Genomic DNA, 12,120 nt, shown 5'->3' on the forward strand with positions numbered 1-12,120 from the left:
TACGCGGGCCTCTCACTGTTGTGGCCTCTCCCGTTGCGGAGCACAGGCTCCGGACGCACAGGCTCAGCGGCCATGGCTCACAGGCCCAGCTGCTCCGCGGCATGTGGGATCTTCCCGGACCGGGGCACGAACCCGCGTCCCCCGCGTCGGCAGGCGGACTCTCAACCACTGCGCCACCAGGGAAGCCCCGTCCTAAATTTTATATCCACTTTAGTAATTGAACAGAGGGGAGAAGAGAGTGAGAATGTTCTGGAAGCTTTTGATTAACTATATTTCTCCTATGAAAGTCACATCGGTATCTTGTTTTTGTTGTGGTTTCAGAAATGTCTGATATTCTAAGGTTTTTCGCCCAGCTTCCTGTGGTCTGCCAGACTTTTTGCCCTAGACCAGAGAGAAAGAAACATTTACCTAGATTCCATTGCTTTTCTAACGATTCTTCTTTTCTCCCCCAGGACACCCAAAAAGCAAAGCAGTTTCTGCCCTTCCTTCAGCGGGCAGGTCGTTCTGAAGCCGTGGTGGAGTATGTGTTCAGTGGGTCTCGTCTCAAGCTGTATTTGCCAAAGGAAACTTGCCTTATCACCTTCTTGCTTGCAGGTAAGTCTTCTGTGTTATGTGTTGTTCTGAAAATTCTTCTTGGAGCTCAGAAGTCATCCCTGGAGGTCACATGCCCTCCTTTCTACAGGACTTGGAGCCCATGTAGGTGCTTCAGCCTCTAATTGAGGTGTGAACACAGAGTTCCTAGGTTTGATCCCGCTGTTACTGCAGACCCAGCACTGTTCCTGTCCTGCTTCTCATTCCCGCCAACCACAGGACGTAGGAGTGCAGGGCAGCTAACAAGGCAGCCCGTATCCTCACACAGCCTGAGTGAAGGGAATTCCAGACATAGGAAAACATTAATGATGGCGTGCTCGCGGTTGATGTTGCCCATTTGGGATGGACCGCCCTGCTGTGTTAGTCACGGGCAAGGCCACAGAGGCGCCGAGACACTCTGCCCTTGTAGCTCCACAGGCAATGCCACTTGTGCTCTTTTATTCTTTTCAAGTGTCCTTAGGATCCAAATCCTTTATGAAACCCCAGATGTGACATTACCTTCACAAGCCCCTGCGTCCCTGGTATTTCCCTCTTGCACTAAGGGTGCCGTGCCGGGGCAAGCCTTCCTCCTTTACTTTGCTGACTGACCATCTTTCTTATCCTGTCTTATCTAGTAACATTTCACAAGCCAGCAAGTCTGTGTGTGAACTGTGCTCTTTGAGAAATTTACATGTGTGCATTCAAGGAGCAGACAGTTTCATTTCTTCCCTGCCGGCAGACAAGAAAGTTGTTTATTCCCATCAGTACTTCACAGTTGTGGTCTTTGAGGGAGAGGGTCACCCCACCCCGATAGACATTCCCGAAGATTGCATTGCATTGTGCTCACCCGCTGCGCGCCACCTCCTCTGAGGCCAGCCTGTTGCCTCAGCGCTACTTCTGTTGAATCCTGGGGTAGAATTTGCCATATGGGGGAAGAGAACTGGGGGCCGTGTTTGCCATCCCCTGCCACATGGCCTCAGCCTTGCTCTCCTTGAAGGCACTGATGGTTTCTTCCCCATAAGGGTCTCCCTCAGGCCCCAACTAAATGGATTGTTAAGTGCGATTAGTCACTCACCTAGCACAAGGCCGTGAAGCTCACTGTTGCTGCTTGGCCCTCACTGCTCTATGAGGCTCCTGAGCTCTCTTAAGAGGTTACTGATCGCTGCCCAGCTCTGCAGGCTTTCTGCAGCTCAGGGGCAGCTCTAAAGAAGAAAGGCCGCAAGAAGTCCATACCTCACCGAAGGGCTGTGTTCTCATGTCTGCGAATATGAGTTGTAAGTAAACTGAGGGGCAGAGTGGCAGTGTGTGTGAGTCCTTTCATGGAGCCATTTTTCTTAAGATTTCTGTAGCGGAGGAGTTTCTTAGCAGTGAATTCTTGTTACAGGGTTTGAGGTATATATTCAACTCATTCTTTGCTCTCTGCCTGCAAAACAAAAGCATCCTTTTGGCAGAGCTTTATCCCAGAGGTGTGAAAGAGAAACAGTATTATTCTTTCCGGGAAACCTGGCTGCAGATCTATAGGGGAAAGAAAACATTGAAGTTCTGGCTTCCAAACTTAAAACCACCTGAATGGAGCTGGCTCAGACCTTTAAACCTGTCTTGCCTGGAGATTTCCTGCAGAACGCTTCTGGTGGTACCTTGCTGAAACACAAGCAGCCTGATCACTCAACTCAGCATCAGCTGGTTCCTCTGTGTACTTGGCATTATTCTAAGCTTAGCAATTCAAAAGGCATTGCTTGAGTTAACTTACACTGTGAAAGATAGATTACAGAAGCAAATTCCTGGTAAAAACATAAGCTTTTCCATTTTTCTCCTGCCGTACTCTATGCAGTTGTATCATGCATCTTCTGATTTCTTCAGAAACCTGGCAGGGATGCAGGACATTGAAAAGTTGGAAAAGAAAGCTGGCCTCGGTTTGAATCATGGCTCTGCTCTGTACAAGCAGGGGACTTTAGGGAGGTTTGTTTTTTGGGGGGTTTGTTTTGTTTTTTTGACTCTCTTCAAACGTTAGTTTACACATCAGTTAACTGGAGAAAGTTTCTTGCCTCTCAGGATGTATAAAGGTTTAGAGCAAGCCTGCCATAAAGTAGAGCATCAATAAATGTTTCCTTCCTGTTCTTCTCACAAAGACTTAGTGAATTCATAACTAGAGCTTTCCTGAACTCTGTATAGAATGGCACAGTTGTGCAGTATGTGTGCACGTACCTGTGGCTCTACCACGGAGACTTTGACCTCCCCATTAATTCAAGTAAATCAAGAGAAGGAGCTAGGAGCTGTCCTGGCCTCCTCCTGACTAAGCAAAATGCTCATTAAAAGAAAAGCTACTGGCTTTCCTCTTTGAGTCTGGAGCAGGGAACTCTGCACCCTGGTAAGACACAGTCCTAGGTCTTAAGCTCTAGAGGGAAAACAGATACATGAACAAACTGTAGTGTTGGGTGTTAGTTGAGAAAATAGTATTAATTACAATGCACAGAAGTAGCACAGAGAAGAGAATGGTTGGTTAGGTGGAGATCAGGGATTGTGTATCTGAGCTGTGTTTTAAAGGGCAAATAGGAATTTGCAATGTTGTAAGGACAGGACGGGAGGGGAGGAAGAGAGGAATATTCTAGATAGAGGTACCAGCAGGTTTACAAAGATGTAGAGGTATGATGCTTTCTGATGTGTCCAGGAAACCATGAATCCTTTGGTATTGGTGGGGTATAAAGAGTCAAGAGTGGGGTAAGGCTGGAAACACAGATGGAAGCTAGTCTTCTGTGGAATATACTGTGGACCCTCAGAGGCGCTCAGGGTATCAGGGGTGTGTCATGCTCGCACTTGTGTTAAGAAAGTTTATTTTGGTAGATAACATTGGTGTACGTGAGGCTGGAGGCTGGGAGAGTGGTTAAGAAGCAAGAGGGATAGAGGCCCGAAATCTGGTGGTGGTGGAGAGGAGAGATTGGAAGAGCATTTAAGAGGAAGACTTCCTAATTCAAGCAGTGGCTGAGGCTTTTTGGTCAAGGATGGGGGGTGACATTGAGTATGGGAAAGAAAGTAAACAGGTCCAAGGCTTGAGTTATTGGGCAGATTTTGATGTCCACCAGCAAGGGCGACACTAAGAGTAGGTTCTTGGAACAGATCATTGGTGGTCAGAGGATTAGATAAAGAATCCTCAGAGAGCAGTCTTCTGGAAGCCAAGGGAGGGGAGAATTCCAGGGAGTCAGCAGTGTTGGGTTTTACCTTAAAAGATCAAGTAGTTAAGAACTAGGGAGTGATTGTATACTATTGATTAATTGGTAAGTCACAGATGATCTTTGTCAGTGCGACTGGGGAGTAAATGTGGGCAGTAAGGAACAGAATTTAAAATAGACTGCTCTTCACAACAGTCTAATAGAATGGAAAAAGGAGTACAGAAAAGTGAATGCTAAAGGGTCAAGGGAACATTCTGAAGACGTCAGCATCTTGAGTACTTTTATAACTAATTCTTAGGATTGGTGCAGAACGTGGCATGGATACTTGGAAAAGCTATTCAGTATACCTATTGTCTTCATAGTGCCAGTTATAGACTGTAAAACTCAACAAAGTCTCCTTGGCTAATGAGGATATAAAAGAGATGAAGTGAGAAGATATCAGGAACTTGAGAGGCACTAGTCTGAACAGGAACTCAGAAAGGATACAAGTAAATGATTGCTAGGGCAGTGACCCTGTGGAGACAGAATGAATGCGATGATGAACATGGCTGGAGGATCCTAGAGAGAAGGGTCCCTCGGTCATCCGGCACCAGCCACAAAGCTGAACGTCAGCGTAGACAGACACGATGCTTACACCGTGCAGCTGCTCACCTGGAAGGTGGTCCTCATGGCACGGCTTGGCAGCTCTCTGTGGAATGTGCCCTGCACCCTGTAAAATTGACGTCTGCTGGAAATGACGTTAGGGTTGTGATTCTCAAGGGGAAAGTCAAGAGAATTGTTCAGCAATCCCCTATGTGCTGGTATCATCACTCCCAGCCTTTTGGAGAGCCCTCTGGATTTCAGGGTGGGGTGGACACTTTCCGTTTTTACGTGGCCTTTTTTGGGCAGACGGCCCCGCAGCTTGATAGGGAGTGGCATTTGGCCCGAGCCAGCTGGCCTCTCCGTCATGGTTCCTGCACCCCTGCATGTGGAATGATTGCTTGGTCAGATGGGATAGCAGGTGGGGCTGGGCAAAGTCAGCTGTAGCTAACAGGCCAGCGCCTCCTGAGAGCTCTTGCCCTTCAGTCCTCTGAGCACCTGGCTTAGGTTCAGCCGGTGAGCAGGTGACCTTACCGCCTCAGAACTGAGACGGTTCAAGGTCCCCCCGCCTGCTGCTGTGGCCTCCTCCTATGTGCACTTATTTCAGTCTCAGAGGCAGTCACAGGAAGTTCTTGTCCTGGGTTAACAGAAAGGTCAACATTCCTCAGGCCCCCAACACTTGTTTAAAAGCATCCTTTTTCCTCATCTAGCATTTAGTGAGCTCCGTACATTTCCTTCTCTTAGAAGAAAAGCAGTTTACCTGCAGTCTTTATTTTTAGTTCATTTTCACTTGTCCTGCGTGTCACCTTTTACTTAGTATCTCGTCTAAAGGGATACTGAGGCACATATTTGCAGATTGCTTGATCGTGGCCCATGATTCACATTTTTATTTCAAAGCACCAGTGGGCCTGGAGTGTGTGCCTTATTGCTGTGACCTTTATATTATGTTGCCTTATTTTGCATTACTTTCTTAGCTCTGGGCTACTTGGGTCATGCTGAGGGCACAGTTCAGGAAGTTGTCCTGTTGGCTAAGCATAGCAGGTATCAAATTAGTGCCTGTAAACCAAATGCCTGAATGAGAAGAGGGTAATAATTTGAGGTTTCAGTGTAAAGTAATCTAAGGAGTCTTGTGTCAGATATTTGGAGTCTTCTAACTCACTGAGCCTACCCCATTTACATTTCTGTGTTTGTTCTTAACGGTGGGACAGCAATAAGTGCGAGGAATTGTGGACCGAGGCAAGTTTGGCATGGTGGGGAGTGGATGTCTGTCACCTGGGGTAGAACTCACTGTACAAACCACCAAGAATGCAGCAGCCACCTGGCAGGGGGTTTCCATGTGGATCACAGCAGGTGACTTATAATTAACCAGTTACCTAGTCATATGAAACAAGACCAGAAAATGAGACTTTTGTTTGCCTGCCCTTTGGCATTTTTCAATTTTTTTCTCTCTTTGATTACAAGTCCCCTCCTGAAGCTGCCTTATGACAAGGGAGGCAATAAGGAGAGGTCCTAGATGTCTGGGGTTTGATAAATGGTGGCGGGTATGTGCATGATGAGCTAAAGGGTTGGCTGTGTGTCCTTCCACCCTGAATGCCTTTGAACAAAGTACCTCATTTTCTTCTGTCTCTGTAATGTCTCTTCTCCAGCCAATCCTAATAGGAATATCAACTGCCTGTTTCAGTAGACCAAGAACTTTAATGAGAGAGGAGAGGGAAGGTGGACAGGCATATCGTCCTCATCTCCTGGCCGCAGGAATGGTGGATCCCCGTTGATTACCAGTGCCTAACCAAATTAACACAACACCAATGTATGTTTAAGTGAGAAATCCCATTCTGCTATCACAGAGGTGCTAATGAATCAGGCTGTTATTGTAGTTGTGTTTGCTGGGCTTCTATCCTTAATTAAGCAGTTACAGGGTCTGCTGATACTTATGAATTCTTTTCAGTTACTTTAATTGAATTGCAACTTAATGGTTATTTGTAAAGTGGAGTATTCTTGCTCTTGGGACTTGCCCATTTGGTTCTGTCTCTGCCTCCTACTTGCTTCCAGTTGGGTCCCATTACTGGAAATGGGCAGCTTGACATGAAACTTTTCTAGGGCTGCTCTAGTTGTTCACTTTTAAAGGTATCATTGTGAATTAAACGAATTACATTCGTGTCAGAAGGTCCATTAGCACAATAAGCAGGTTTGGGGAGACTTTTTTAATGAGGCCAAGATTTTTATAAACCCACTAAAAGAAACACAGTCTCTGATAGCTTGTGGATGATGCTTAAATTAATCGGATGATTTCTGCTTTCTTGAATGTCTTTTAGTCTAATAGTTGAGACAGACATATGAAAAACTTTAACAGGGAAAAACAAAATGGAGCTATGAAAAGTATAGGCAACATACCATGAGAATGCAGAGGAAAGAACAGTCAATTGAGGAATGGAAAGGACTTCCCAAGGGAGATGGTATTTGAGCATCCAAGAAGATCTGGAGCATTTCCTTTTGGCAAAGCTGGGTGCGATTTATTTAGGCCAAACAGCTTTGCCTGTATCATTAGCTCTCAGGAAGAGTCGCGTAAAGAAATGGATGGACTCATCAGTCATTTTTCCCTCTGCTTTTGTCTGGTCGTGTAAATCTCCTTCTTGGGTCTCCCGCCATGGAACATTCAGCGCTCTGCCCTTAGCTCCCCGTCTCTGCAGGCAGACCATCACCCATGGTCACGTGGATGGAAGTGCAAGCCTACTATTACAGCCTGATTATCTTCCATCTTTAGATTGTGAGTCATCCCCAGAATGAGCCTCCTCATGTTTGTGGGTCACTCAATCACATGGCTATTTAATAATTTTTTATATCCACTGGGCACTTTGCTAGGAATATTGAAATGCATAAGATACGGTGCTAGCCTTCAAGCAAAGTACTTGTATCTACTGAAGTACAGGGTATATAGACATGAAGAAAAAAATATTTGTAAGAAGTATAAGGGGAGGAGAAACAATTCCTAGCCTTTTATAAAGTTATTCTTCTGTGATACTGTCAGAAAGGCTAAGGCAATCCTGATTCATAACCTGGAAGTACAGTATCCAGAGAGGGATAGAGCCAAGTGCTGGCTCAGCCGCGTCAGTTCAGGCCTGGAGTGTGATGTTCCATCTGAGGACCACGCTTTTAGGGAGGACATCAGCAAACTGCAGAAGGATCAGAAGACAGTGACCTGGGTGCTAAGAGACCTAGGAAGGCCAGTACCCAAGGACCAGTAGAGGCATCACAGGAGACATACAGGGCACAGTCGAGTGTCTCAGGGTAAAAGAGGCAAGGATTCAATTTTTTTCAGTAGTCATTTTAATTTTTTTTTTGATTGAGACAGAGTAATAAAGACATCAATAAAAATAAGATTTGTTCAGCATGGTTTAATGGCAGCCACAGACCTTGGAGCTAGAACACTTAAAGATGCATTCTTGCTCTCCCGCTTCCTAGTTAATTATTTCCATTAGACTGGCCTGCTTATCTTGGTGTGATGCTGGGACCTAGAGGTGAGGGAAGCAGCAAGGCCCATATGGCAGTTCCCAGCCAGTCAGTCCAGAGGCTCCAGCAACTGAGGGGAGAGAGTCCTAGTGGTGGCCCTACCTTCTGCGGAGTCAGTCTGAGGGGTGGCACAGCCTCCCAATTGGGATGTTCTGCCCTCACCATCTCAGTTGGGTTTCCCGTGCCAAGGAAAGAAAGATGTTGATTTATCCTCAGTTTCTGGATAGGCCCATTGATTGCCTCTGGGTGGATAGGTGAAAGGTAAGTGAAAAGAACCCTTGCCTCCTAAGTCCTCCGACTTCTGCCTTTTACTCTTGCTGATCTGGAGTTTTGATATCAATGAGATAATGGGAAAATATCCTGCAGAGGTATCAGGCCTGTTCTCTGCAGCGCTTATGAGAGCCAGTAGAGTGGTACAAGAGGGTCAGACCTGTGAGTTTTTCCCCAAGGGTTCCTTTTTCCATTCCTTCTCCTCCGCTCCTACTCTAAGGTTCTTTCTGAGTCTGTTAAAGATTATTTAGGCTGCCTTCCACCTGGTGGGCACGGGGGGAAGGAATGGAAGGCTTGCAGAGCTCTGATGGCTGTTCTTTGCTGGAGCCTTTCCAATACCAGCACCTGTCTCTGGTTGTGCCCTGATGACTCGGTTCTAATCCCATTCTTGTGGCGTCCCCAGAAAAATAAATTTCAGTGTGAATATTTCAGTGCCATCTTGTCAGCCTACTGGCATTTTCCACCAGCCATTTAATAGTAATGGTGACAAGCAGTAGCATCCACGATTGGGCTGCTCACCACTTGCCCACCCTGAGGGGGTGTCTATTTGGCCAGCCTATGAGTAGGAAATGGCGTGTCCTGGATGCAGGAGAGGGAGTGTAAATGGTGTGTTAATTTGAAATTAAAGGGAAATGCTTAGAAATCTGGTAATGGGCAGCCCTGGGGTGAACAGTGTGCACTGTGCCCATAAGACTTAATCTTGGTTGCTATGGGAACCACCTTTCACATTCCCCTTTCAAACAGATATGACTGGATTTTATTTTTTTATATATTTTTTAATAGATTTATTTATTTATTTTTGGCTGCGTTGGGTCTTTGTTGCTGCACGTGGGCTTTCTCTAGCTGCGGCGAGCGGGGGCTGCTCTTTGTTGCGGTGCACGGGCTTCTCATTGCGGTGGCTCCTCTTATTGCAGAGCCTGGGCTCTAGGCACACAGGCTTCAATAGTTGTGGCTCACAGTCTCAGTAGTTGTGGCTTGGGAGCTCTAGAGCGCAGGCTCAGTGGTTGTGGCCCACGGGCTTAGTTGCTCCACAGCATGTGGGATCTTCCTGGACCGGGCCTCGAACTCATGTCCCCTGCATTGGCAGGCAGATTCTTAGCCACTGCACCACCAGGGAAGCCCATGACTGGGTTTTAAAAAGCCAAAAGGTTCTTCATCATTGAAAAGTGTCTTTGCCCCCAAGCCCTGGGTCTTTGCACACCTTGGGTTCCTTTCAGAAAGTTTTCCTGAGGCTTCCCCAAACTAATGGGATGGATTTGCCAGAGTCTCTTCCTGGCCCTTTATATAACAGCACTGACATTGGCATTAGAACACGTGGTGTCCAGTTTGGGCAGCTAGCCCAAGCATACTCTCCTGTTGCCCCTGAGGGGGCGCCACGGGTTTCCACTTAAGCAACTGGATAGGACCACTGGTCACATCATGATGGGCTCTGAGGAAGCCCAAGGAGCTGTGCTCGGTCTCAGTGCCATAGGATCAGTCCCAGATCCTGATGTAGGGCTGCCAAGCACAGACCTTATACGAGCAAGAACAATTCACAAAAGTTCCTTTCATATTTGGAAGGCGTCTGAGACACAACCGTGTTCTCAGTCGTGGTTTTTCATCATTAGAGCTTTTTCCCATTTATTTAAATTACCCACTTAATCCAGGCCTTGTATGTTTTCAGGGTTTTTTTTTCTTTTTTTTAAAATAGACTTACTTATTTAATTAATTTATTTATTTATTGGCTGCTTTGGGTCTTCCATGGCTGTGCATGGGCTTTCTCTAGTTGCGGTGAGCCGGGGCTACTCTTCGTTGCGGTGCACGGGCTTCTCATTGCGGTGGCTTCTCTTGTTGCGGAGCACGGGCTCTAGGCGCATGGGCTTCAGTAGTTGTGGCTCGTAGGCTCTAGAGCGCAGGCTCAGTAGTTGTGGGGCACGGGCTTAGTTGCTCCGCGGCATGTGGGGTCTTCCCGGACCAGGGCTCAAACCCGTGTCCCCTGCATTGGCAGGTGGATTCTTAACCACTGTGCCACCAGGGAAGCCCCTGTTTTCAGGGGTTTTTTAAACCATCCTTTGCCTATGATAAAATAAATGAGAATCTACGTCTCTATTCAGCGGCCTTTGATTTCTGGACATACAGCTCCCTGCAAAGTTGACTTACAGGCTTCTAAATGGGCTTTGGAGAAACTTTCTGTCTAAGCTTTTTGGATTCCCTGTAGTTTTCCTTATTATACTCACGCTTTACAATTAGCAGTCCTGAATAAACCCTAGTAACTCCCATGCTTACCTTCACTATATGTAGGAAGATATTTAAATGGACTAGTTAGTTAGTCTATGGCGGGTGGAGAAGTTCCCATTTCCCTGCCCTGGTGTGCCTCCTCTTCCTGAGCTTGTACATCTGCTAGTGATTTTTCTAGGGTTAATTTGGGTGTTTTTATTTTTAAATTGGAACATGGTGTCTGTCTCTTCTCTGTGTGTGTTTTGGATGCAGCCCCTGTGCTAGGCATGCGGTTATTAACTCTACTGATATACCAGTTTGCTCATTAGCATTTGCATTTTAAATTACAAGCTAGAGCAGACGACATTTATGCTATATTTGTACCACTGCCTTCTTCATGAATGATGTCGTATGTGCAGGGACTGCAGAAATAACTCCTCTAGGGCCCTGAGGTATTTTAGTCTCTTCTTCAACAAACTATTTCTTTTTTACTCTTGATTCTCACTGTTTGATGGAAAAGAATTTAAAAATTCCCTAAGTTTAGCCTTATTTGTGAGTACTGCTGATTAGGATGTGCTGATGACAGACCAGCCCTTCATATCAAAAGAGGCCTAGTGCATGGAGTGGCCTCTTTTCCTTTCACGTGATGCGCCTGATGAGCAGTCTGCTTTGACTAGAGAGGAGGGAATTTCTTCCCCACAGTTTGGTGGGTGGGGAGACGCGGTAACAGATACTTGTTTTCGCTTCTATTCAGGCTCACACCCCTCTCTTCTATAGTTGAATAGTCAGAGGTTATTTTTTAACACCTGTTATTGCTTGGCACTGCAAGGGGAAAGAGAGGGAGATAGTATATGCCTTCAAGGAGGTTCTTTTTGACAAGAAACATTTAGATTACACCACAGTACAACACATACTTAAATAAATGCCAGTAGTTAAGTTCTCTTCGGGGAACTCTTCCTCTTGGCACATGGAAACTCCACTGCCTAGATCATAAGAACCAAGTCAGAAGTGCCCAGTCATGGATTGTGGACCTGGGAATGGAGCCTCCTGGGCTGAGGTGTGCCCAGCTCTGCCTCAGCCAGGGTTTGGCTGGTTTCTGGCAGCAGATTGAGGGCCGGAAGTAAAGCTCTGGTAGATAGCTGTGCATTCACATCATTGTGCTCTTTCTTTGTGGTAACAGGTGTTGGTTCTCTGAGGTCTGTCACAGGGACCCTTCCTCTTGGTTAATTCTGGCTTTTAAAACACATCATGAAAAAATCCAGGGAAGTGACACTGGAAAATAGATGTACATTCTAGGTAATAAATACAGAGGTAGGTAGCAATTCTTTATCCATTCTGTCTTGCCCATCAGCTTTTCAAAAGAAGTTTAAAAGTTTGAAAGGTCAATGGGCACGACAAACTTCATGAAGAATTGTTATCTACCTCTGTATTTCTTTTCTTCCATGAGAATGGTTTGTGTTTCATGTCTGGTGTACTCTGTTAGACGTGTCCTTTAGTGACTTCCATGAGCTCTGGCCTCCAAACACAGGAGCCTCAGTGTTTATGTGTTTATTTATGTTTTTCCCTATTGTTTTTCCTTCTCTAGTTTCTTTTGATCTCTGTTCCTGTTACCTGGCAAAATTGTTCTCCAGAAACTGAGTCTAGGGGGCTTCCCTGGTGGCGCAGTGGTTGAGAGTCTGCCTGCCGATGCAGGGGACACGGGTTAGTGCACCGGTCCAGGAAGATCCCACATGCAGCAGAGCGGCTGGGCCCGTGAGCCATGGCCGCTGAGCCTGCGCGTCCGGAGCCTGTGCTCTGCAACGGGAGAGGCCACAGCAGTGAGAGGCCCGCG

The 12,120-nt window shown here is 46.4% G+C and overlaps 1 protein-coding gene across 1 annotated transcript in view; it reads left to right on the forward strand.

Annotated features, from left to right (window-relative positions):
- The window catches only part of SND1 (staphylococcal nuclease and tudor domain containing 1), a 439,500-nt gene that overhangs the window by 283,775 nt on the left and 143,605 nt on the right, over positions 1 to 12,120 (forward strand). Inside the window, exon 15 of the mRNA XM_007446006.1 lies at positions 453 to 594. Coding sequence (XP_007446068.1) covers positions 453 to 594 — 142 coding nt within the window. The remainder of the gene's footprint in view (positions 1 to 452; positions 595 to 12,120) is intronic.

Source organism: Lipotes vexillifer, unplaced genomic scaffold, assembly GCF_000442215.2.
Source record: "Lipotes vexillifer unplaced genomic scaffold, Lipotes_vexillifer_v1.1 scaffold156, whole genome shotgun sequence".
In the NCBI taxonomy this organism is placed as follows: domain Eukaryota; kingdom Metazoa; phylum Chordata; class Mammalia; order Artiodactyla; family Lipotidae; genus Lipotes; species Lipotes vexillifer.